Source organism: Caretta caretta, chromosome 15 (genome assembly GCF_965140235.1).
Source record: "Caretta caretta isolate rCarCar2 chromosome 15, rCarCar1.hap1, whole genome shotgun sequence".
Lineage (NCBI taxonomy): Eukaryota > Metazoa > Chordata > Testudines > Cheloniidae > Caretta > Caretta caretta.
In genome coordinates, this window is record NC_134220.1 from 15,313,711 (window position 1) to 15,337,500 (window position 23,790).

At 43.2% G+C, this 23,790-nt stretch overlaps 1 protein-coding gene across 1 annotated transcript; it reads right to left on the minus strand.

Annotated features, from left to right (window-relative positions):
* Positions 1 to 15,176: 15,176 nt before the first annotated feature.
* LOC125622848 (peripheral-type benzodiazepine receptor-associated protein 1-like) lies at positions 15,177 to 22,867 on the minus strand. The gene has a single exon (XM_048821348.2). It carries the CDS (start codon positions 22,802 to 22,804, stop codon positions 17,180 to 17,182), a length of 5,625 nt encoding a protein of 1,874 aa, XP_048677305.2. The 5' UTR covers positions 22,805 to 22,867; the 3' UTR covers positions 15,177 to 17,179.
* Between the last annotated feature and the right edge of the window lie 923 nt (positions 22,868 to 23,790).

The following is a 23,790-nucleotide window of genomic DNA, read 5'->3' on the forward strand; positions in this document are numbered from 1 at the left end:
CCCCCCCCCCCACACACACAAACTCACTCTCCTGCTGGCAATAGCTCATCCAAACTGACCACTGGGCCATTTCCAGCATAAATCCAAGTTTAACCAGAACGTCGGGGGGGGGGGGGGGGGGGGGGTTAGAAAAAAACAAGGGGAAATAGGCTACCTGGCATAATGACTTAGCCACTCCCAGTTTCTATTTAAGCCTAAATTAATAGTATCCAATTTGCAAATGAATTCCAATTCAGCAGTTTCTCGCTGGAGTCTGGATTTGAAGTTTTTTTGTTGTAAGATAGCGACCTTCATGTCTGTGATTGCGTGACCAGAGAGATTGAAGTGTTCTCCGACTGGTTTATGAATGTTATAATTCTTGACATCTGATTTGTGTCCATTTATTCTTTTACGTAGAGACTGTCCAGTTTGACCAATGTACATAGCAGAGGGGCATTGCTGGCACTTGATGGCATATATCACATTGGTGGATGTGCAGGTGAACGAGCCTCTAATAGTGTGGCTGATGTTATTAGGCCCTTTGATGGTGTCCCCTGAATAGATATGTGGGCACAGTTGGCAACGGGCTTTGTTGCAAGGATAGGTTCCTGGGTTAGTGGTTCTGTTGTGTGGTATGTGGTTGTTGGTGAGTATTTGCTTCAGGTTGGGGGGCTGTCTGTAGGCAAGGACTGGCCTGTCTCCCAAGATTTGTGAGAGTGTTGGGTCATCCTTCAGGATAGGTTGTAGATCCTTAATAATGTGTTGGAGGGGTTTTAGTTGGGGGTTGAAGGTGACGGCTAGTGGCGTTCTGTTATTTTCTTTGTTAGGCCTGTCCTGTAGTAGGTGACTTCTGGGAACTCTTCTGGCTCTATCAATCTGTTTCTTCACTTCCGCAGGTGGGTATTGTAGTTGTAAGAATGCTTGATAGAGATCTTGTAGGTGTTTGTCTCTGTCTGAGGGGTTGGAGCAAATGCGGTTGTATCGCAGAGCTTGGCTGTAGACGATGGATCGTGTGGTGTGGTCAGGGTGAAAGCTGGAGGCATGTAGGTAGGAATAGCGGTCCGTAGGTTTCCGGTATAGGGTGGTGTTTATGTGACCATTGTTTATTAGCACTGTAGTGTCCAGGAAGTGGATCTCTTGTGTGGACTGGACCAGGCTGAGGTTGATGGTGGGATGGAAATTGTTGAAATCATGGTGGAATTCCTCAAGAGCTTCTTTTCCATGGGTCCAGATGATGAAGATGTCATCAATATAGCGCAAGTAGAGTAGGGGCTTTAGGGGACGAGAGCTGAGGAAGCGTTGTTCTAAATCAGCCATAAAAATGTTGGCATACTGTGGGGCCATGCGGGTACCCATAGCAGTGCCGCTGATCTGAAGGTATACATTGTCCCCAAATGTGAAATAGTTATGGGTAAGGACAAAGTCACAAAGTTCAGCCACCAGGTTAGCCGTGACATTATCAGGGATAGTGTTCTTGACGGCTTGTAGTCCGAGGGCTTCTACATCCATAGTAGCCAGGATGGTGTTATCAGGAAGATCACCGATGGATTGAAGTTTCCTCAGGAAGTCAGTGGTGTCTCGAAGGTAGCTGGGAGTGCTGGTAGCGTAGGGCCTGAGGAGGGAGTCTACATAGCCGGACAATCCTGCTGTCAGGGTGCCAATGCCTGAGATGATGGGGCGCCCAGGATTTCCAGGTTTATGGATCTTGGGTAGTAGATAGAATATCCCAGGTCGGGGTTCCAGGGGTGTGTCTGTGCGGATTTGATCTTGTGCTTTTTCAGGAAGTTTCTTGAGCAAATGCTGTAGTTGCTTTTGGTAACTCTCAGTGGGATCATAGGGTAATGGCTTGTAGAAAGTGGAGAAAGTTGGAGAGCTGCCAAGAAGCCTCTTGTTCATATTCCGACCTATTCATGATGACAACAGCACCTCCTTTGTCAGCCTTTTTGATTATGATGTCAGAGTTGTTTCTGAGGCTGTGGATGGCATTGTGTTCTGCACAGCTGAGGTTATGGGGCAAGTGATGCTGCTTTTCCACAATTTCAGCCCGTGCACGTCGGCGGAAGCAGTCTATGTAGAAGTCCAATCTGCTGTTTCGACCTTCAGGAGGAGTCCACCTAGAATCCTTCTTTTTGTAATGTTGGTAGGGAGGCCTCTGTGGATTAGTATGTTGTTCAGAGGTATTTTGGAAATATTCCTTGAGTCGGAGACGTCGAAAATAGGATTCTAGGTCACCACAGAACTGTATCATGTTCGTGGGGGTGGAGGGGCAGAAGGAGAGGCCCCGAGATAAGACAGCTGCTTCTGCTGGGCTGAGAGTATAGTTGGATAGGTTAACAATATTGCTGGGTGGGTTGAGGGAACCATTGCTGTGGCCCCTTGTAGCATGTAGTAGTTTAGAAAGTTTAGTGTCCTTTTTCTTTGGATGAGCTATTACCAGCAGGAGAGTGAGTTTTTGTGTGTGTGTTTTTTTGAAAAAAAGGGGGTGGGAGGGTAAGAAAACCTGTATTTGTGCTGGAAATGGCCCACCTTGATTTTCACACACATTGTGAGGAGAGTGGTCACTTTGGATAAGCTATTACCAGCAGGAGAGTGAGTTTGTGTGTGTGGTTTTTGGAGGGGGGTGGGGGGGTGAGAAAACCTGGATTTGTGCTGGAAATGGCCCACCTTAATTATCATACACATTTTAAAGAGAGTGGTCACTTTGGATGGGCTATTACCAGCAGGAGAGTGAGTTTGTGGGGGGGGCGGAGGGTGAGAAAACCTGGATTTGTGCTGGAAGTGGCCCAACTTGATGATCACTTTAGATAAGCTATTACCAGCAGGAGAGTGGGGTGGGAGGAGGTATTGTTTCATGGTCTCTGTGTATATAATGTCTTCTGCAGTTTCCACAGTATGCATCCAATGAAGTGAGCTGTAGCTCACGAAAGCTCATGCTCAAATAAATTGGTTAGTCTCTAAGGTGCCACAAGTACTCCTTTTTTTATTTTCTAAGAGTTTCACGGTTAGCCCAGTCCATTTCTAGATGCAATTACATATCTGTTGGTTTGGTTGACCTCTTGTGTTTATATCCTTTCAGAATCTCAAAGGTATCGTACTTAGAACACGTTCGTACAACCATTTAAAGACATACCAGCATTCAGTGGTTCACTGATTGTAGCAATAACATGCAAAATGTCGATAGCCGCGAAAGTTGACTTATTCCCCCTCTTCGATAAAAATGGTTAATAGAAGCTACTTTCAAAAATACTCTGCCAACTTCAACCCCACAGTGACTCTGAGCCTCTGTAAATCAGTAACTGAGATAAAAATTAAGTTTTTAATTTTTAAAAACATGCTTGCGGACTCATGCAAGCAGGGAACATGAAAAAGACTGTATTTGCTGATCAATCACGACTACGCCACATAGCTCAATTTCAAATATCTACTATCTACTTACTAATCTTGCTTTATAAAGAAACCCCGGTATTTCCATTTGAAGCACCAGAGTTTTCTGGAGTTAAAAGCAGTGTCGACAAAACACACATTCTGGACATTGCAGGATAAATCATGTCATGGACAAATAAGCAATAACTAGGCATTAAAACAGAGTAGCCACTTTCCAAGCAGCTAGGCAAAGTCATGGTCCAACTGCACTTGATGGCAAAACTCCTATTGATTTCAGTGAGATAATGGTTTAACCCATGTGACTGCTATTATAGTCCTATAAATACCTCCTCCCCTTTAAACCAAAACAAGCAACTGCGATAGAAAGAAAAACGTTGATATGTTTTATAAGAAAAGGAATAATACATAGTATTTAAAAAGTTTAATCAAAGAGACAACCATTTAAGATAACAAAACAGATAAACCTGGGGAGTTATTACTAGAGCTGGAGCTGTGAATGTAAAAGTTGTCTGTTAATAGTTTGGTTTGGTTTGGTTTGTTTTTAAATGAAGTCATGTCAGTCATATTCACACGTTTTTTGTGTTTACTTTCCATGGAATGTTAGTGAGACTGAGTTCTACTGGCACAATCCTTTGTGGAAAATGGAGTTTAAGACACATTCATGAGTATTTGTGGAAATCCAATTTTAAATTTGCGTGCATGGGTGTCCATGCCGGACATGCTTGTGGCCTCATACAAGCAGGGAACATGAAAAAGACTGTATTTGCTGATCTATCACAACTATGCCACATAGCTCAATTTCAAATGTCTACTATCAATTGAGTACAAACAACCCCTAAGATATTTGAAAATAAACTCAAATAATGAACAATTTTGAGGAAATTGCAATCATCTACTCAGCTCTAACAACAATGTTCACAAATAAAAAGGCAAGTTAATTCTCTCTCAGGTGCAAACAACACCCAATTGCTTATTTAAAACAATATAAATCTCACATAATTGCTTTTACTTCTGCTTTGTATATCCATTTAGCAAAGTCGGCACCCTGATACAATAATGATCCAGGTGACAAGCGGGGGACCCTATTGCTGAACTGGGGCTGAAGCGATCATATTGGCGCCTGAGGTTAAGAGGGCCCATGTTTCTGATAGGCTATATCTATCCCAGACAAAAAACCCCTGTGTTAAGATGGAGCTAAGGCTGAGAGTATGTATCAGTAATGTAAGGGTAAAAAGCATTGTAAGGATGATTTAATTACCCCCAAACCAAGAATTTTAAACCCAGATCATTCAGAATTAAGGCTACAGTCAAAAGAAACCCAGAGATTTTAAAGGGAAGTAATGCATAGTCAAGGTGCCCAAGCAATCTTAACTCTGCCCTGTAGAGACATCATGCAATAGCATTGTGATTAAGGTGTTTCTATTTTGTGGCCCCAGGTTAGGTTAAACTGGTTTTTAAAGACATTACATTTTTTCATCCCCCTCATCACCCCTTGTGACACCTCTATAGAGCAGGAAGGTAAAGGTCCTCTGAAGAAGGATCAGTATTCATCTATATTAATATTTGTCCATCCAGTGAAAGACATCAGGGAGTTGACTTCTTTGGTCAACTGGTTCAGACAACTGAAGTCCCTAAAGGGACAAGAACAAGAAAAGCTTGTATAATAGAGTTTAATTAATATGGCTCAGATCCTGCAATGAGCTCCATTCAGGCAGAGCTCTATGCCTCTGAGAAGCTCTTAGAACTTCAGTAGGGCTCTGGGATAGACAGAAGTTCATCTGCATGGATCTCATGGCAGCGTCAGGGCTTAAGGCAACAAAGTTACATATTGGATGCCAGTAACCCACAATTTGGACACATGTATGGACATTCACAAAAATAATGAAATGAAGTCCCTTCCTGAGAGTTATGTTTAAGCGGGATAACTCAAAGTCTAGGAAACCAAACTGAAAGTCTTTGTTTGCGGCCTGGGGATTTTATTTGTCCTCATACAAGAAAAGACAAAAGGAAGCCAAGTTCTAACATACTTTTAAATAAAAACTGTTTAAAATACAATTTTTCCTCTAACTTATTTTCATTGTTGAGATGTAACCAAGCTTCTGGAATTAAGTGGAAAATGTTGGCATAATATAAAATATAAGTCAATTCATTCTAATGATTCTGCATTTTCACTTTCTCTAGTGACGTGCCATCAGTTCTGCTCTTAAGTGAATTGAAAAACAAATGTAAAATAGGCCTCGTGAAATTTTCATGTTCCCAGTGGTTTGGTCATTTAGCTGCATCAAAAATGTGCTTTAGTCTATGTCTGTTACAGAAAACCAGCAGGATTTCCCAATAGATTAGCTCCTGTATCTGAAACACCAAAGAAGAAGACATGCAAGGAAACTGGTAGCAGAACAGTGTGAGCAGTCAGGTTCTTCAGTACCATGGGGGGAATAGGCTAACAGTAAATACAAAGTCTGCTCTAAGCTAAAAACATACAGGAACAATAGGTGGAAGGATTTAGCAAAAGATCTCTCGTAATGACTCCATCTGATTAATTCTGAAGATAAATAAATGAAGAGAGATTGCACGTGTGTACTGTTCAGGGGTTCAGCTGTGTCCAGGGAAGGGTCTACTTGTTTATGGACTGTAAATGGGCAATATTATCACCTAGCCGATAGGGGTGTGTTCTGAGGCTTGATTCAGTAATGCTTGTAAAGCCCTTTGAGATCTTTAGATGAAAGGTCCTGTCAAACTGAAACATATTATTTTGCTCAGCAGCCTGTTAAAAGTGCAAGTGAAATGTACTTTATAAATCAATAAGTGATCATTTAACTGAAAGGCTTGCCTATAGCATTTTAGTTTCTCAATTTGTATTCTAAGTGGAGGATATATGATTGTTATCCAGAAAGCAGCAAAGGATTATGGTGGTGACAAAGCAGAAATTGAACAGAGATCCCAAGAGCAGAATGTCCCAAAACATAGAAATAACAGCGATTGAGTCAATTTCTCTTTATGCTTCAAACGGAGTTCTAGTTACCTGTCTCACAAGAATTTATATTAGTCTGCTTAGGCACAGTCATGGGGTTAATCCTCACTGGGAAATTCTGATGTTACTAAAACCATAAACATAGTGTTATTTTTCCCTCTGTATATCCTCCTGCCTAGCTAGAAAAAACAACATTCAGGTACCGGTATAAGTTTTTCTGCTGTAAAATGCAAATATCTAGCTAAATTCTGTAGTACCCTGCATGGAAGTGGGAGGGAGGAGCACAGATTGCAGGAGGGAAGAATTGGGAGGTGGTGGCAGTAAATCAGTCTGTGACCACATGGCTGGAATGCTAGTTACAATTGCACCATCTCTCTCTATAGTACTCTTAATAAAGTGCTAAATTTATTTTAGAAACATGGAATCTTCTCCTGTTATTACCCAGCATGCAGTACTTGAAACAAATTCTGCTCTCATTTGCACTGATAGAAAGCCGTTGACTTCAATTTGGTTGTGGGGTTGTGTCAATAGAATAGAGAGTGGAACTTAGCTCATAGTGTTAAATCTTAGTGTCCTGGCCAAATTGCCTCAACCGCCAGCCAGAAGATCAAAGAGGGAAGTTTCATCAACTTATGAGTAAATGGAAACAGGACTATAACGGAAATCATTCTGCATCCTTATCTATGAGGTTGACTTCCAGTGACCTTTATAACTTTTATTTATTTATATATCAGATGCTGTTTGTATGTATGCTGTTTGCAACCTCACTATTTTAGGAAATCTTGGAAAGAATGAGTTTCAGAACAGCAAAAATCCATAGGGGTCATTGATAATTTGTTGATAGCAGTGGGTTCATTAAAACCATGCACTTCATTATCTCTTTAAGTCAAAGGCATGTTTGTAGACAGAATGATAAAATGTTTAGTTTTCTTCTGCTCTGGCCTCCACGACCTCCTACAGCTCATTAGAAAAGCTAATCAGATTGAATTTTCCACCGTGCTGTTTATTGGAGCCCTAATGGAAGACAATCACTTTAAAATTACACACTCGGCAGGTAATTTCTAAAAGCTATAAGCCATGGAAGCATTATTCTCCCTGGAATATTTCTCTTTGTCTTTCTTCCTTAGGATAAGATAAGCAATTAAGGTTTCTGGTAGAGTTTTGAAGGATATATTTGCAATCAAAAATGTAATGAAGTGCTGCTAAAGGCACAAATAAATGTACTTGTTATCAAACATGAATATAGCTTGATAGAAGAATAGCAATATGTGATATGGTTAATAGAATGGGTTTCTACTTTATGATTTAATTATCAAAAATCATTAACAACTTTTTTCTTGCCTCTGTGTCATGGGATGCAGATCACGGTTCATGAAGTTGAGGACAAAACTTTCTGATTTTCACATCACAAACTTGTCATCATAAACCATGATGTGTTAGAATCTCATGAACTAATTTACCAGTGTGATCAGAAGCCAAGTTGTAACAAAATGTAATGAAAATAGAATCACAAACAAGGGCGACCTAAAATCCTAGGTGAGGCAGGACTTGGGCAAATACTTTCTAAAAACACAGACGCTTGATAATCAGAGAGGAAGAGGCAAAGAGACAATATGGGGGTGATCTACAACCCCTGGCATCCATCCTCTTGTTGTGTAACTATCTCAACATAAGTTAAAGGTTTTGCAGAGGGGAGTGGAAAAAAGGTCTCACAATCAGATGCCTCGTTGACGCAATCAGTAAGTTTAAATGGGCCTCAGATTGACCAAGACTCCAAACTAACCTCTCTCTCTGTTATCCGCACCTGCCAATTCTGTTACCATAGTGTGTAGAAAGACAAGGTGGGTGAATAAGATCTTTAATTGGGCCAACTTCTGTTGGTGAGAGAGACAAAGTTTTCAGTTGATACAGAGTTCTTAAGTTCGAAAGCTTGTTTCTCCCTCACCAACAGAAGTTGGGCCAATAAAAGGTATTACCTCACCCACCTTGTCTTTCTAATATCCTGGGGCCCACATGGCTACAACACTGCACACAACAGGTTGTGTAGTCACACTTCCAAATTAAGATATAGTAAGAGTGGATTTAACATATGACCCTTGCAGCATCCTTCTACATAAATCCTCCAAAGTCCGTTGCCAACTATAACATCACCATTGCCCTTAGTTTACTTTATATGGTCCTTCATCCAGTTTACAGACCACGTGGCAGTAGTAATAATACCCAAGACGACTAGATTTTCTAAGTAGGATTTCATGAGACATTGCTAAGTGCACATTTCAATAAAATCCAAATATTACACCTACTACACTGTCTTCTATTGCAGCCTAGCCCACTACCATTCTGTACGGTCACCATTTGCTTGTGAGTAAACGCAGTCACTTGGTTCCACATGCACCCAAGCCAACTGTGTCTCGATGGAGTCTAGTCAATGTTTCTAGCTCTAGGACTCTAGGCACATTCGCAGACTCAGACTGCCTGTCTAACGCCCTTTCTTGAGAGGTGGGTCACTGCCAGCCAACCTCCCTAGGCTGTGAAACCAGTGTGTGTGAGACCTCCAAAATCCGCCCCCCCAGCTGTTTACATTCCCCCAGAGCTCTGCCTAGGCACTGAGCAATTTGTATTTCTAGTTTAACCCCCACAGGGACAACATAGCAAAAAGCAAGGAATACAGGCTTAGGCAAGGAATTTTTTAACCACAGAAACTTTACTCTTAAAGCACTTGAGAGTTACAGAGCTTTGAAAACAACAAAAGTTCTCAGATGCACCCTCCCCTAGTCTAATCTCACTCCTCCTGTGAGTCCAAGGATCATCAGGCTGGGCAGAATCCCTCCTGCCCTCTTGCCTGTTCGTTCCGCTTACAAGTAGCGATTGGTGGATGCCCTGCAGTGAGCAGAACCCTGGTCTTTATTAGGGTCTCTCTTCTGTGATGTGCTCTGCAGGAAAGCTCCAGTCTCCTTGCCCAGTCACATGTACCCCACCAGTGTAGAAAAACCGTTGTTCCATGGCGGAGGGGGACAGCAGTTGAGTCGTTCCACGTGGATCGTTCTTGATGGCTTTTAGTGTTAGTCTTTCAATGCGCTGTCAAACACCTGGGCAGGGCAGCGGTCTGAATGCATTATAGTAGGCTGTCTTTGGGCAGCTCCAGACTTGTTTTCACTCAGCATAACAAAGAGCTCACAATCTGACACAACTACACATTAATTTTCTAATTTTAGTATCATATACAGCTTCTCTCTCCTCTTTACTACGTCTACAGCACTGCCTTCTGTTGCAGCCTGGCCCAGTATTATTTTGTATGGCACCAGTTGGTTGTGAGTGGCCAATAGCTAGGTTCCAGGTGCTTCCAAGCCAACTGAGTCTGGGTGGCACACGGGACTCCTTAGCTGAAACACATATAAGATGCACAATTTGGCCTCCCCTTTGGACCATGTTCTTATCTCTGAAATCAGATTCAAGTGCATTCCATTTTCAACAAGAAAGTCTGACTTCTAGCATATTGGGGATATTACCTCCCTAAAGTATTGCCTGGAGCAATTTACCACTCTGATCTCTTAACTTTGACCTTGACATCAGTAACCGTATTGGGGTGGATTCTGAAGAGCCTGTGCAAAGAAGCCACCCTTCATTATTATTATATTATTATTATATTTTACAATCACTGTCAGGTATGGGCTTTAAAAGAATGATATGGGCAATTTAAAAGCAAGTTTAGGATTTTCAGTTAGCATTATGTTAACTGCATTTTCATTGATCCATTACAGGTTCTTCTAAATAACCTATAGTTTTTCTTCTCATTCCTTATATTTATTATGTCTTTTTTCTGTTAACTTCAGTGCAGATTTACAAGCACTTCGGCCATATAAAGACCAGCTTTCCTGTAACGACATATATTACATATATGGTAGGTTTCCTGCTTTTCCTATCTGTTTAATGTTAGCATAATTATAGCATAGCTTTGGGGAATCAAAATCTGTTTTTCCTGGTGTTAAAAACTTTGTTTCCCTGAAATTATTCTAAAATATGAGAACCTGTTGATGAGTGAGGCAGATCTTTATGGTCCGATGTCTCTTTCCAAAAACCATTTTCAGCACTTCAAAAATAATCCATTTATTTAACCTTTTCTTTTTTTAATATAACCAACAACTTACATATTTTACTGTGGTGCCCTTTTCTTTAAAACCCACTAGAGATCGTGTTGTTTGCTGTGTTTTTGTAGCTATGTTGGTCCCAGCATATGAGAGAGACAAGGTGCTTGAGGTATTATCTTTTATTCGTCCACTTCTGCTGGTAAAAGAGACAAGCTTTTGAGCGACACAGAGTGTCTACACAGTGACTTGAAGAAGAGTTCTGTGTGAGTCAAAAGCTGTCTCTTTCACCAGCTGAAGTTGGTGCAATAAAAGATATTTGGTACCTCAGTAAGACTGAATAAATAACTGGATGAGGGATAGGGAAAGGATGCACTGAGGAAGTTTGCTGGTGGACAGTTTAGACAATGAGGGTGATATGAGGAGAAGAAAGGAATGAAACTGATTGTGGGGCAGAATCGGTTTTATTAGCCAATGCTGATATGACAGACTGAGAAGGTAAAGGGATCCAGTTGTAATGTTTTAATGAGAAACTCCAACACCATCAACATACTGCCAGAACCCCTGTGGACTAATAATGCTTCAGTCTTTGGGTTACCAACATTGCAGGGAATGTTAAAACAAAACAAAACTGAACTTTTTAAGAAGTTTACTTTTTTTTTTTAAAGTCATGCAAAGCCTAAACTCAGATACTTAGGCTCAGATCCATAAATAAATGGAAGTTAGAACCCGAAATACCTTTGTGGATTTGAGCCTTAACATCAGGTATTTTTGTCTCTAATCAAAATTTCACTATATAATTTCACTATATAATTTCTTCCCTTACAGAAAGTAATCACTTTGTCACACTAGAATAGCTCTTAAATTACTTATGCTGGGAATTTGTTTTTTATCTCCATAAAGAGCCATAAAAATCTATCAGTACTAAATAAATCTAGCACAATATATACTAAATTTTATTTTGGATACAAGACTCTCTGAATTTTTTATCCTATAGTTAAATAACCAAATGAAAATATAAAATAGGAAATTGATGCCTAATTATTAATTGTTCTACAGTAGCACCTAGAGACCAGTACCATTGTGCTAGCCAGTGTACAAACACATAAAAAGATGTTCCTTACTTTCTTTTAAAAACAGAAGAATGATTTGTAATGTAATAAAATGTGCTGGCTAACCTCTGAATGAAAAAACTGTAAATAAAAAATATTTTTCTTTTCTAACTTGAGAAAAGTTCAGTGAAATAAAAATTCTCAAAATGTACTAAAGGTGAGTGAAAGGAAGCCAAGCACTAAATGATGTTTCAAACCTTCCAACTCCTCTTCCTGCTTTGCAGATGCTCTGTAATGCAGAATATCTAAATAATGCAGAAAGAAAAGGAGTACTTGTGGCACCTTAGAGACTAACAAATTTATTTGAGCATAAGCTTTCATGAGCTACAGCTCACTTCATCGGAAGCATGCTGTAGAAAATAGTGGGGAAATTTTAAATACACAGAGAACATGAAACAATGGGTGTTACCATACACACTGTAATGAGAGTGATCAGGTAAAGCATCTGATGAAGTGAGCTGTAGCTCACGAAAGCTTATGCTCAAATAAATTTGTTAGTCTCTAAGGTGCCACAAGTACTCCTTTTTGCAAATACAGACTAACACGGCTGCTACTCTGAAACCTAAATAATGCAGGTTCAATGTTGACAACTATCTGAACGTAGGGTTTCCTAAAGGTTCTCATAGCATCCTTTTGTCAAGCAATTAAAACATGTGTCAGTCCTGCAAACGCTTATTCACAAGCTTAACATAAAGTATCCGAGTAATACCATTTACTTCCGTGGGACAACTTGTGCTCAGAGTTAAGAGCAAATTCATGTGTGTTTGTAGGATTGGGGCCTCAGCCATTCACAGTTTGAAGGGGTGCTGTCAGGTCAAGTTTGGTCCCAAATTTAGATTTTTTTAAACAAGATTTTCCAAACTTAAGACTGACAGGAAAATGCTTCCATTAATGTAAAAAAATAAAAAATACCAAACCTTCACTTGCAGTATTCATAACCAAAGCAAATCTGACTACTCTATTTTCCTTGTCTGAGCCAAGAATCAAAGAACCATAGAATATTAGGGTTGGAAGAGACCTCAGGAGGTTATCTAGTCCAACCCCCTGCTCAAAGCAGGACCAGCACCAACTAAATCATCCCAGCCAAGGCTTTGTCAACCCGAACCTTAAAAACCTCTAAGGATGGAGATTCCACCACCTCCCTAGGTAACCCATTCCAGTGCTTCACCACCCTCCTAGTGAAATAGTGTTTCCTAATATCCAACCTAGACCTCCCCCACTGCAACTTGAGACCATTGCTCCTGGTTCTGTCATCTGCCACCACTGAGAACAGCTGAGCTCCATCCTCTTTGGAACCCCCCTTCAGGTAGTTGAAGGCTGCTATCAAATCCCCCCTCACTCTTTTCTTCTGCAGACAAAATAACCGCAGTTCCCTCAGCCTCTCCTTGTAAGTCATGTGACCCAGCCCCCTAATCATTTTCGTTGCCCTCCGCTGGGTTCTCTCCAATTTGTCCACATCCCTTCTGTAGTGGCGGGGACCAAAACTGGATGCAATACTTCAGGTGTGGCCTCACCAGTGCCAAACAGAGGGGAATAATCACGTCCCTCGATCTGCTGACAATGCTCCTACTAATACAGCCCAATATGCCGTTGGCCTTCTTGGCAATGAGGGCACATTGCTGACTCATCCAGCTTCTCGTCCACTGTAATCCCCAAATCCTTTTCTACAGAACTGCTGCTTAGCCAGTCAGTCCCTAGTCTGTTGCAGTGCATGGGATTCTTCCTTCCTAAGTGCAGGACTCTGCACTTGTCCTTGTTGAACCTCATCAGATTTCTTTTGGTCCAATCCTCCAATTTGTCTAGGTCTCTCTGGACCCTATCCTTACCCTCCAGCGTATCTACCTCTCCTCCCAGCTTAGTGTCATCTGTGAACATGCTGAGGGTGCAATTAATTCCATCATTCAGATTGAGAAAGATGTTGAACAAAACCAGCCCCAGGACTGACCCCTGGGGCACTCCACTTGATACCGGATGCCAACTAGACATCGAGCCGTTGATCACTACCTGTTGAGTCTGACAATCTAGCCAGCTTTCTATCCACCTTATAGTCCATTCATCCAATCCATACTTTTTTAACTTGCTGGCAAGAATACTGTGGGAGACCGTATCAAAAGCTTTGCTAAAGTCAAGATATATCACATGCACTGCTTTCCCCATATCCACAGAGCCAATTATCTCATCATAGAAGGCAATCAGGTTGGTCAGGCATGATTTGCCCTTGGTGAATCTATGTTGACTGTTTCTGGTCACTTTCTTCTCCTCCAAGTGCTTCAAAATGGATTCACTGAAGACCTGCTCCATGATTTTGCTGGGGACTGAAGTGAGGCTGACCGGTCTGTAGTTCCCCGGGTTCTCTTTCTTCCCTTTTTTAAATATGGGCACTATATTTGCCTTTTTCCAATCGTCCGGGACTGCCCCCGCTCGCCACGAATTTTCAAAGATAATGGCCAATGGCTCTGCAATCACATCAGCCAACACCCTCAGCACCCTTAGATGCATTAGATCGGGACCCATGGACTTGTGCACATCCAGCTTTTCTAAATAGTCCTTAACTTGTTCTTTCATCACCTAGGGCTGCTCACCTCCTCCCCATACTGTGTTGCCCAGTGCAGCAGTCTGGGAACTGACCTTGTCTGTGAAGACCAAGGCAAAAAAGCATTGAGTACTTCAGCTTTTTCCACATCATCAGTCACTATGTTGCCTCCCCCATTCAGTAAGGGTCCCACACTTGCCATGACCTTCTTCTCGTTGCTAACATACCTGTAGAAACCCTTCTTGTTACTCTTCACATCCCTTGCTAGCTGCAACCCCAATTGTGCCTTGGCCTTCCTGATTACACCCCTGAATGCTCTAGCAATATTTTTATACTCCTCCCTAGTCATCTGTCCAAATTTCCACTTCTTGTAAGCTTCGTTTTTGAGCTTAAGCTCACCGAAGATTTCACTGTTAAGCCAAGCTGGTCGCCTGCCATATTTGCTATTCTTTCTGCACTTTGGGATGTTGTACAAAAAAGAGAAATGCAAAAAATAAACAGCATAAACAGTTAAAAGTAAATTCAGTGTTAACAGTTCTTTTTAAAAATAATCTAACGGTGTCACCACCAACAGCTTAGAAAAAAACAAAGTGATGTTTAACCTGACCATGTCCTTAGCTAACACGGCCATACGCTGTAGTCTGATACCATGGGCTCTGCTGCCATCTAGTGGTACCATATAATTATTTATATAAATGAATAATTAGCATATACTGCTGTTTTCTGCATGGGTGACAATTTTCTCATGACAAGTATTTGTTGCCACCATACATGCTCATTTAAATCTAGAAAATAAATGAATGTTAGAAAGAAATACTATCTGAAACCACAGAAGGGTGCACAACAGAAGGAGGCATGGCTGGAACAATCTGTGCTCTGTTTATTCTAGGCTACTGGGCAATTACTTGCCTCTGGGACAAAACCGGCCCCCAGCTGCCCAGAATCCAGGAGGTTCAAAGGTGGCATAAAAATACCATCTCTACCCTTAGGGATAAACCAAGGTCAATTCTGCCACAACCCAAAATCAGGGCCTTAAATCTGAAAATTTATTAGGCTTCAAAGTGATTGGTGTATTGTTTAGACACAGGATGAAATGGGAAAACCAAACAAGAGAAGTCAAAAAACTTTTAATCAAAATTTTGCAAGTTCATAACACCACTTTAAGTGTCAATGAAGAACAGGGGCAAATTCTCAGAAAATAAGAAATAAGTTTTATTAAAATAATTTTTTTTAAATAAAAATGTATCACCAGCACCGATGGATATCACTTTTAAAATTCAAATTTCAAAATGAAACAAATTGCTTTCTTAAGACAATTAAAGTGAAATATGCAAGGAAATTAACATTGGTATAAAAGACAGTAAACTTCCCATAGGTCTAAAAAGTAACATCGTAACACAAAGAATACATCTCATAAGGAAACATCTGCAAACTCTCCTGTTTTCAAACTCGTCTACATATACAGCTTTGATCCTACTTCAAGAGCTTTGAGTCACTCTTCACAGCTTCTGTAGTCATAGTCTGAATCATACAATAGTAAAACAAGTATTTAGATATGTAAACAAGTAAAATATTTAAATAAACAAGTAAAACAGTTTAATATCTCCATAAATAAGTGAACAAGTAAAATATTTAAATAAGTTAAAGGACAGAAACTGACCCCTCCATTTTCAATACTAACGGCACAAATGGATGCCCTGTTCCTGAGAGTAAGTTTGTGCAAGTGGACTGCTGTGCCTGAATGGAGTCATCTCCAGATTGGGAGCCTAACGTTAACCCAACAGAATCCTTCCTATGAAAGCCTGTCATTGGGAGGATTATTCTCTGCAGCAAATGTAAGCCTTACAGTGTGCAAAGCTATTTAACACAGCCCTTAGTGCAAGAACACTTTTGGTACTAACTCCTATGTGGAGCATGCCTTATATGATCCTAAGCACAAATGCATATTTATAGGACAAATGCCTATGTTAGTAACCCTTGAGATGTGAGACAATGAAGTGCAACCAGTGGACGCAATCCAGCTCTCCTTGAAGTCGACTGAAAAACTCCTACAGATTTCAATGACAGCAGGAGAGGGCATATTTTTTTCAACAAGTGTTGAGGTATTACAGACCTCCCACTCTGAAACAGGAAAGACAAATTTCAGTGTAAATCACACAAAGAAACCACAGTATTAAAGCATATGTAGCTGTTAAGTTTCTCCTAGATAATACGAGCTTTAATGGGAGCAACTGGCTAGAGGGAAACCAGTGTCTTCCTTAAAATCAAAATCTCAAATGAAAAAGGGTTTATATTCAGTTCAGAGCTGGAAATCATTTGGACACTGTAATAGGTAGGTGTCTACCGTTAAATATTTTTGTTTTGCTCTATGTCAGCTATTGGAACATTCTGCCCACAGTCACTGTAGCATTCTACACATTTGGAACATCTTCCTCTCTTTGAACTGCAACTCTCAATGAAGAAGAGAAGTGGGCTAATGAATCAGTTATTTTTGTAGAGAAAGACATGCTAAAAAGTAGTCAAAGTTCATCTACCCCTTAAGAAAAAGATTATCTGGCATGCTTTTAACAGCCATTTCACACCAATACTGTCTGTACTCCAAAAAGTGGGAAAAGTTGATCCATTAAGTACTAACTTATTTTCTCTATGTACATCTCCTCCTTATTTAAAAAGAAAAAGAAAAAAAAGATTAAGGTCATACAATGTTTTAAACTGTATGTGAAATTCACTTTTATCTCTGCGATGCAGTCTTTTCATAATCCCTACAGGAAAATATTTAAAGGTTACTTCTAACTTTCTTACAGGTCTTTGAAACAAATTTAAAGGTACCCAGTTTGTTTCACAACTAAAAATCTATTTGGAGTCTCCTGCAAATAGTTCAAACTATTAATCTCATATGAGCGAAGATTCAAGTACATATGAATTGTCTAGTTGTTCAATTCTTAAAAATATACATTTTGTAGGAGGCATTTGCATGGATAGTTTTTAATGCTAGACTTCGCTAAAGATTTAATTTTTCATCTACATTTTGTGCTTTTTTGTTGTTGATATATCAGATTTTTCTTTTCCTTCTTCTATAACTCTCTGCAGAGGTGTCTTTTAAATGAATCCTCTTTTACTCTTCATCCCAAGAGACAGTTTTTAGAAAGTCAGAAGGGATAAGTCCTCTCTGTCCGTTTAACTCCCCATAGTAGAGTCCATCATCATCCACAGACCCAAATACTGTGATGATGTCTCCAGCACTAAATGTCAGCTCACTTTCCACATCTACATTTAATGAGTTCTCCCTTGGATTATAGTCAAAGACAGCCACCATTGTCTTAGAAGTAAGCTGTTCAGCCTTGCTATCCTGCCAGCTATGTTCTGTGCGAGACTTATTGTTATTCTGTGTATCCACCTCTACTAAGTTAATCACAGATTTTTCATCAGTAATGGAACCTTGTTTTAACAGGTGCTGTTTCGTTTCATTACTCTCCACCTGCACTTCAGACACCATATTATAGGGAATATACCCTACCCTTCCTGCATATTCACCTCTGTAAAAGCCATCAGCATCTTTATCACCAACCACCTTTAGAATCTGCCCCTTTTTAAATGGGAGCTCCTCTTCAGCTGCATCAAGATTAGGTGACATCAATATGGGATCATAGTCAAAAAGGGCCACAAATATCCTTACTGAATCATCATTAACTATTTCCTCTGAGACAAAGCTTCTCAGAGGGCCTGTTTTGGAAAATGAAGATGTCCCTGCTTGGCCTATTCTTAAAGCCTTGATCATTTTTCTGTTTTGAGCCCACTGCATAGGAAACTCTGGAAGCTCCGGTAGCCTGGAATCATTACCAACCACCTTTATTCTATTCTCTTCCTGCATGTCTAAATCCAGGTCCTCTTCTTCCTCTTCCAAAATATCTGAAAGATCAGAACTGTGGCTGTGGTCACCAACAGGATTCAATTGCCAGTTTTCTGTTCTTGATATTTGGTCTTCCTGTATTTCACCTCTAGACATCGCTAGGCTGGGGACTTCTTTGGATAATCCTTTCATCTGTTTCTTCTCAGTGAAAATATCTGGGACTTCCTGAACACAGATATCATGTATACCTATGTCTCTGTAACTGTCCTCCTCCAATTCAAGCTGACTAGAACACAGCTCAGGCACAGAACTCAAGCAGCTCTCATCATATCCCTCAATATCTCCAGTGGTTGAATCTTTCACAGATTTGTCGTCAGAGTGCACATAGTGGGTGATCATAGACATTTTCATGTCGCTAGTGTCTGTTTGATTTTCAAGCACAGCTTTTTTAGTAACAAAGAGCTTTTTTATCCTCTTTCTCTGGCTGTCTTCAGCAAGTTCTTTTAACGGTGACATCCTGGAATTGACTGATTCTTCACACCATCTAGTTGGAAAGACAAGGCCTGAATGTTGCACACTGACTGCTGTCTGCTGATAAGACTTTAAACATTTATCGTCTTTATCTCTTGCTACGTTATCACCAATGTTGCACATTGCAAGCTCATGTATCAAGGAAGAACTCTGAGAGGAGAACAACTGGGGTGGAGGGATGCTTGCTGGCAGAGAAGCTACTGAGTCTCTGCAGTTGGAGGTGAAGTGAATGGTGAATTTGTTATCTTGACTGGCCATGAACATCTCTGAAGAGGGTGAAGATATGCAATGTGTCAAAGGGATTTTCACATGCTGAGAGTCTATGAATTCCCCATAGGGTAGTCCAGAGGTCAGGCTGGTAGACATAGACTTTGATGATGAAGAACAATTGGGAACATTTAACATGGCTGAGGGAATCAGAGCTGGCACAGAATCAACTGACTCTCCACTGGGGGAGACAGTTCTCACAGAAACCTTCTGAGACCCTTGTAGCATGTCTAACTGGGACAGTTCTACTATGGCACTGCCAGCTGTTGGAGATATAACTTCTGTTACTCTTTGTCCATTGACATACACAGCATAACCAGTAACACGTACCCCATTGGATGATCCTGCTGCATCAATTGTCACTGGTAGCCAGCTGATAACTAGAATGTCCGCTGAGGGATCAGGCTGTACTTGGACATCAAGTGGAGCATCAGGTGGTCCTGCTGATGGAGTTATGAACTTAATCATTGCTGATTTCTGTTCCCATTTCTCTTGAGGCAAATCCCATACTGTCCTCTGAAGCTGTGTTTCCACTTTTGCATTGTATTGAGTGCTGGGTTGCAGGTTATGGAAAGTGTACCAGTAGATCCCTGCCTTTGTCACATCACACTCCTTCTCATTAAGGTACACTGCATGAGTGTAGTTGCTACTGCTTGGTAACCAGGTGACCTCCGCTGAAGTGGCAGTGATGCTCCTAAGTTTCAGAAGTGCTGGTGCTATATGGAAACCTTGCCCTACAAGGAAGGTACATTGCATCTTATCTGAGTTTCCCTTCTCTGTCACACTTTGTACTGAGATCCGAAAAGCCTTAATCTTTAAATCCAGATTCTCAATTGCTGTTTGAGTCTGACAACCAGACCTCACATTTTGGCAAAGTTCTGTATCTACATAAATGTTATAGCTCTGCACATCTCCCCAGCCAGCTGGCATGAGTGGTGACTCCCAGCCTATAACAACACTTCTTGCAAACTGTTTGATTAGAGTTAAATTTCTTGGATAAGGCACCGCTGTATGATCAGGCATTTCCATGTCTCCTTCTAGTCTACTGGGCAATAGATTGACACTGATTTCTTCATCATGGCAATCACTCTTTTCTCCACTACTAGCACTTCTGCTGAGGAAACTCATTTCATGATCTGAAGTATGGGAGAGGTCACTTGTCTTTGGAGGCACAAAGGTCATGAGGTCATCATCTGAAACTTCTTCTATCAAATTAGAGGGAACCAGCCCTCTTCTGCCATCCATCAGCTCTCCTTCAAAGAAGCCATCCTCATCCATTTCTCCATAGATGTAAATGTATTCTCCAGCTGTCAGTGGAAGCTCTGCCTCAGGGTTCTTATTAGGACCATCAAAAGGGTCATAGCTGTATCGAGCTAAAAACACTTGAAGTTTTGCGGGACCTTGTCTCTCAGGCTCCAAGATTAGGGAAAATTTGTCTGTCTCCAATTCATCCACCTCACTTGCACTATCCCCCTCTGGAGTGGGGCACGACTTAGGACTGTACTGTGTGGATTCTGATTTTGAGGAGTTTGACTGGAACTCCAGTTTCTTGGTTTGCTTCTTAGAAGCAGCAGGAGTGGATACAAAGTCTATGTCACTAATATTTTTACTGCACTGAAGAGCATGGCAATCTTCTGAGGAACAGCACGTAGCATGTGGCAAGTTTGAAGTCACAAGGTCAGAATTTTTTATTTGTAATTGTTCGAGTTCCTGAGACAGAAGATTAAAATGTTCAGTTTGACTGTGATACTGATTCTCCAATTCCCTCACCTGGGCTTCTAATAGCTGTACTACCTCTTCATGTTCCCTTTTTGCTTCTACCTGGGCCTGCTGCAAATATTTGACCTCCTCTTCTTTCTTCTGCAGTGCTAACAGTGTTTCCTCATGGTCAACCTCCAGCTGTTGCCTTCTCTCTGCCATTTCTTTCATGTCCTTCAGTACATGCTCTAGATCCTCCACCTTGGTTTGAAGTCCTTTGGTCAACTGGACAGCAGAATTCCGCTCCTCTGTCACTCCCATTAGTTTCACCTTCAGGTCAGCATTTTCAGATTCAACCTTTTCTGTCCATTTAGTTTTCCCACTGAGTTGAGCGTTTTCCTCAGCCACTTTGGCATTTTCAGTCAGCACCTCCTGAAGCTGCATTTCCAACTCTTCACATTTTTTCTGCTTTTTCTCCATTTCTTGTTCAAGGTTTTCACACTGCTTACTTTTCTTACTAAGCTCTACTTCCAAATGCTGTATTTGATTTTTGCTGTCTGAGTCTGTTTTCAAAGGGATGTTTTCATATTCCTCAGACACATTTCCCGAAGGTAATACTACTGGCTTAATATCCTTTGCCAAAGTGATTGATCCTGGTGGTGTCTGTTTTGGCAAAGATGAACCATCTAAGCTTGCATCAATGTTTGGTGCAAGTGTTTCCTGTATTAGGCACATGGTAACAGCTGGAGAAGAACTGTCTGGACCCATTTTGGAGGACTGTAGAGACTCTTTCAAGTTCTTCAACGTGATCTGTCTCTGTAATCGTAACACTTCTTTCTGAGACTCCCGCAACAAACGATCAAAGTCACTTAAATTGAGCCAGCATGAGCCCTCCTTGCCTGTGGCCAGTTTGGCCTGCAGCTCCCAACACTCTCTCTGCAAGGCTTCTATTTGTTTATCTTTGGCTAGAAGGATGCTAGCTTGTTCACTCAGGTCTTTAGCCCGCTGCCGGGCAAATGCTTTCTTGCACAGTTCCACATTGGAGCCTTTGAGGGAAAGTGGTATTGGGGCATTGACCACCTTGAGGTTGGACTCCTGGAGTTTCCTGGCTCTCTCTTCCAATCGCTTGGCAATGATGGCCAGATCTGCATTTTTCTTCTTGAGCCGCTTCACCTTCTCCTGCATCTCGGGGAAACTGCTCCTCCTCAGAAGGCCGTTCTCTTCCTTAAGGGCCGTGCATCGCCGCTCTAGATCCTCCAGGGCACTTAGCAGGTCGGTGTTCTGCTTCACCAGCTGGCTGTAATTGTTGCCAGACAGCCACTCCTGCTGCTGCCCCACTGCCAGGGTGCCACCCTCTCCTGCAGACCCCCAGCTGCCCATCTTCCCTTCAGGAGGCGAGTCCAAGCACTCCAGGGGCCGCTCCTGGCTGGTGGGCTTCAGAGGGAGCTCCTTGGCAGCTCCTTCCTGGGGGTTGGCAGCTTGTTCTAAGGCCTTTTGGGCCGGCTGCTGCCCCCGACAGGGGCTCTGCGGGGGGCTCCCCTCCAGCGGGGCCTGGTGCGCTGCGTGCGAAGGCTCGGGTTTGGCTAGGCTGCTGTCCAGCGAGCGCGACCTGGAGGCTCCCCCATCCGGGGAGACGGCGGCGATGAGGCTTTCCAAGGAGCGGGGCCTCGGCCCTTCCAGGAGGCTCCTGCTGAGGCGGGGCTGCGGGCCGTGCCTGGGCCTGTGCGGGGAGCCGGCGGGCTGCTGCTCGCCCTCGAAGCGCTCCAGAATGTACTTGAGGAAGAGGCTCCGCTCCAGCTCCAGCTCGGCCCTGAGGTGGCGGATGCGGGCGGCCTGGTCGCCATCGGTCTCCCAGCGCAGCTTGCCCAGCACCTCCTGCAGTTTGCCGCGGCATTCGCTGCTCAGCCCCGCGGGGCCGCCCCGGGTGCTGCCGTAGCCCCGGCTCACCAGCTCCTCGGCCAGCTGCCGCTGCAGGTCCCGGGCCTGCCGCACGGCGGCGTCCCGCTCCCGCTGGAGCAGCTCCTGGGCCTGGCGCAGCTCGGCGTCCTTCCAGCGGAGGAGCTGGCGGATCTCGGCCTCCCGCTCCCGCAGGCTCAGCTCCCGCAGCTGGTGCAGCTCTCGGGCCCGCTGCTGCTCCCACTTGGAGCGGAGCTGGTCGGCCAGCAGCTGCCGGTCGCGCTCGGCCGCCTCCCGCAGCTCGCGGGCCTCGGCGGCGAAGCGGCGCCGGCTCTCCTGCGAGCGCAGCCGCTCCCCGTCCAGCTCGGCCCGCAGCGCCTCCAGCTCCCGCTTGTGCTCGTCGTGCTGGGCCTGGCTGCCGGCGGGCGGCGCCGGGGCCTTGCGGGGAGACAGCCGGCCCCCCGGGGGCGGGCCCCCGCCCGGGCTGTCTCGGGTCATGGCCCAGGGGAGGCGCGGCGGCGGCGAGGCAGGGCCGGCCGAGGGACGAAGCGAGGAGCGCGGGCTGGCGGGGAACGGCCGCCAACCGCCGCCGGCACGCGCGCGCGGCCCCTTCAGCGCTGGGCTCGGGCCCCTCGGGCAAGGCCCTAACTCCCCGCTTCCCCAGCGGGGCAGCCGCCTCCTCGCGGCCCCCTTCCGCCCCCCCCCCCATTGCCTCCCTCCCGCTGACCCGGCCTTGCCCCAGCCCCTGGAGCCGGTGTGAACAGTCAGCGTCTTGGCAGTCCTCAGGTCGCCTGGGTGTGCGCTGGGTAAGCCCGCTCCCCATATCCCCAGCCCGTGCCTGGATTTCTCCTGTGTCGGATTAACCCGGACTGCATGCACAAAGAAGCATAAAGCATTCTTCACCAAATCAAGATTATCTTCCAAACGTGAGAGGCTGCTCCTCTTCCCACTTATGCAACAACCCCCCCCCCCCCGACTGCCAAAACAGAGCAAGTCAAAGGTGCCATCTGCTAAAACTCCAGAGGAATTGCTGCGTTGCATTCAGAGCAGGGGTTGTCAAAAGTTTTAATGGCATGGCCCACTTGGTAACACAAGAAATATCTCCTTGGCAGCCTTCCTGTTCCTTATAGGAATCACCTTTTCTCCCATTTACCATCACGGCCATGTTTTGTCACCAAAACTGCCATTTGTTGATCCAAACAGTGAGTGTGTACACACTGCGAGGCAACTTTTATTGGGGAAAATGCCTGGTTTTGGAGACAAAATACATCCACCCTCATGAGAGATTTACATCTTTTTCCTCTATTTTTTTGTCAACAAAGTGCAAGTGTAGACCCCACGCTTCATTTCACCACTTTAATTGGTCTCCAGGAAGTGTCCCACAATGCCCATCCTGACCACTCTGGTCAGCTGTTTGAACTCCACTGTCTTGTAGTCAGGTAAACAACCATCCGCACCTCCCCTTTAGAAGCCCTGGGAATTTT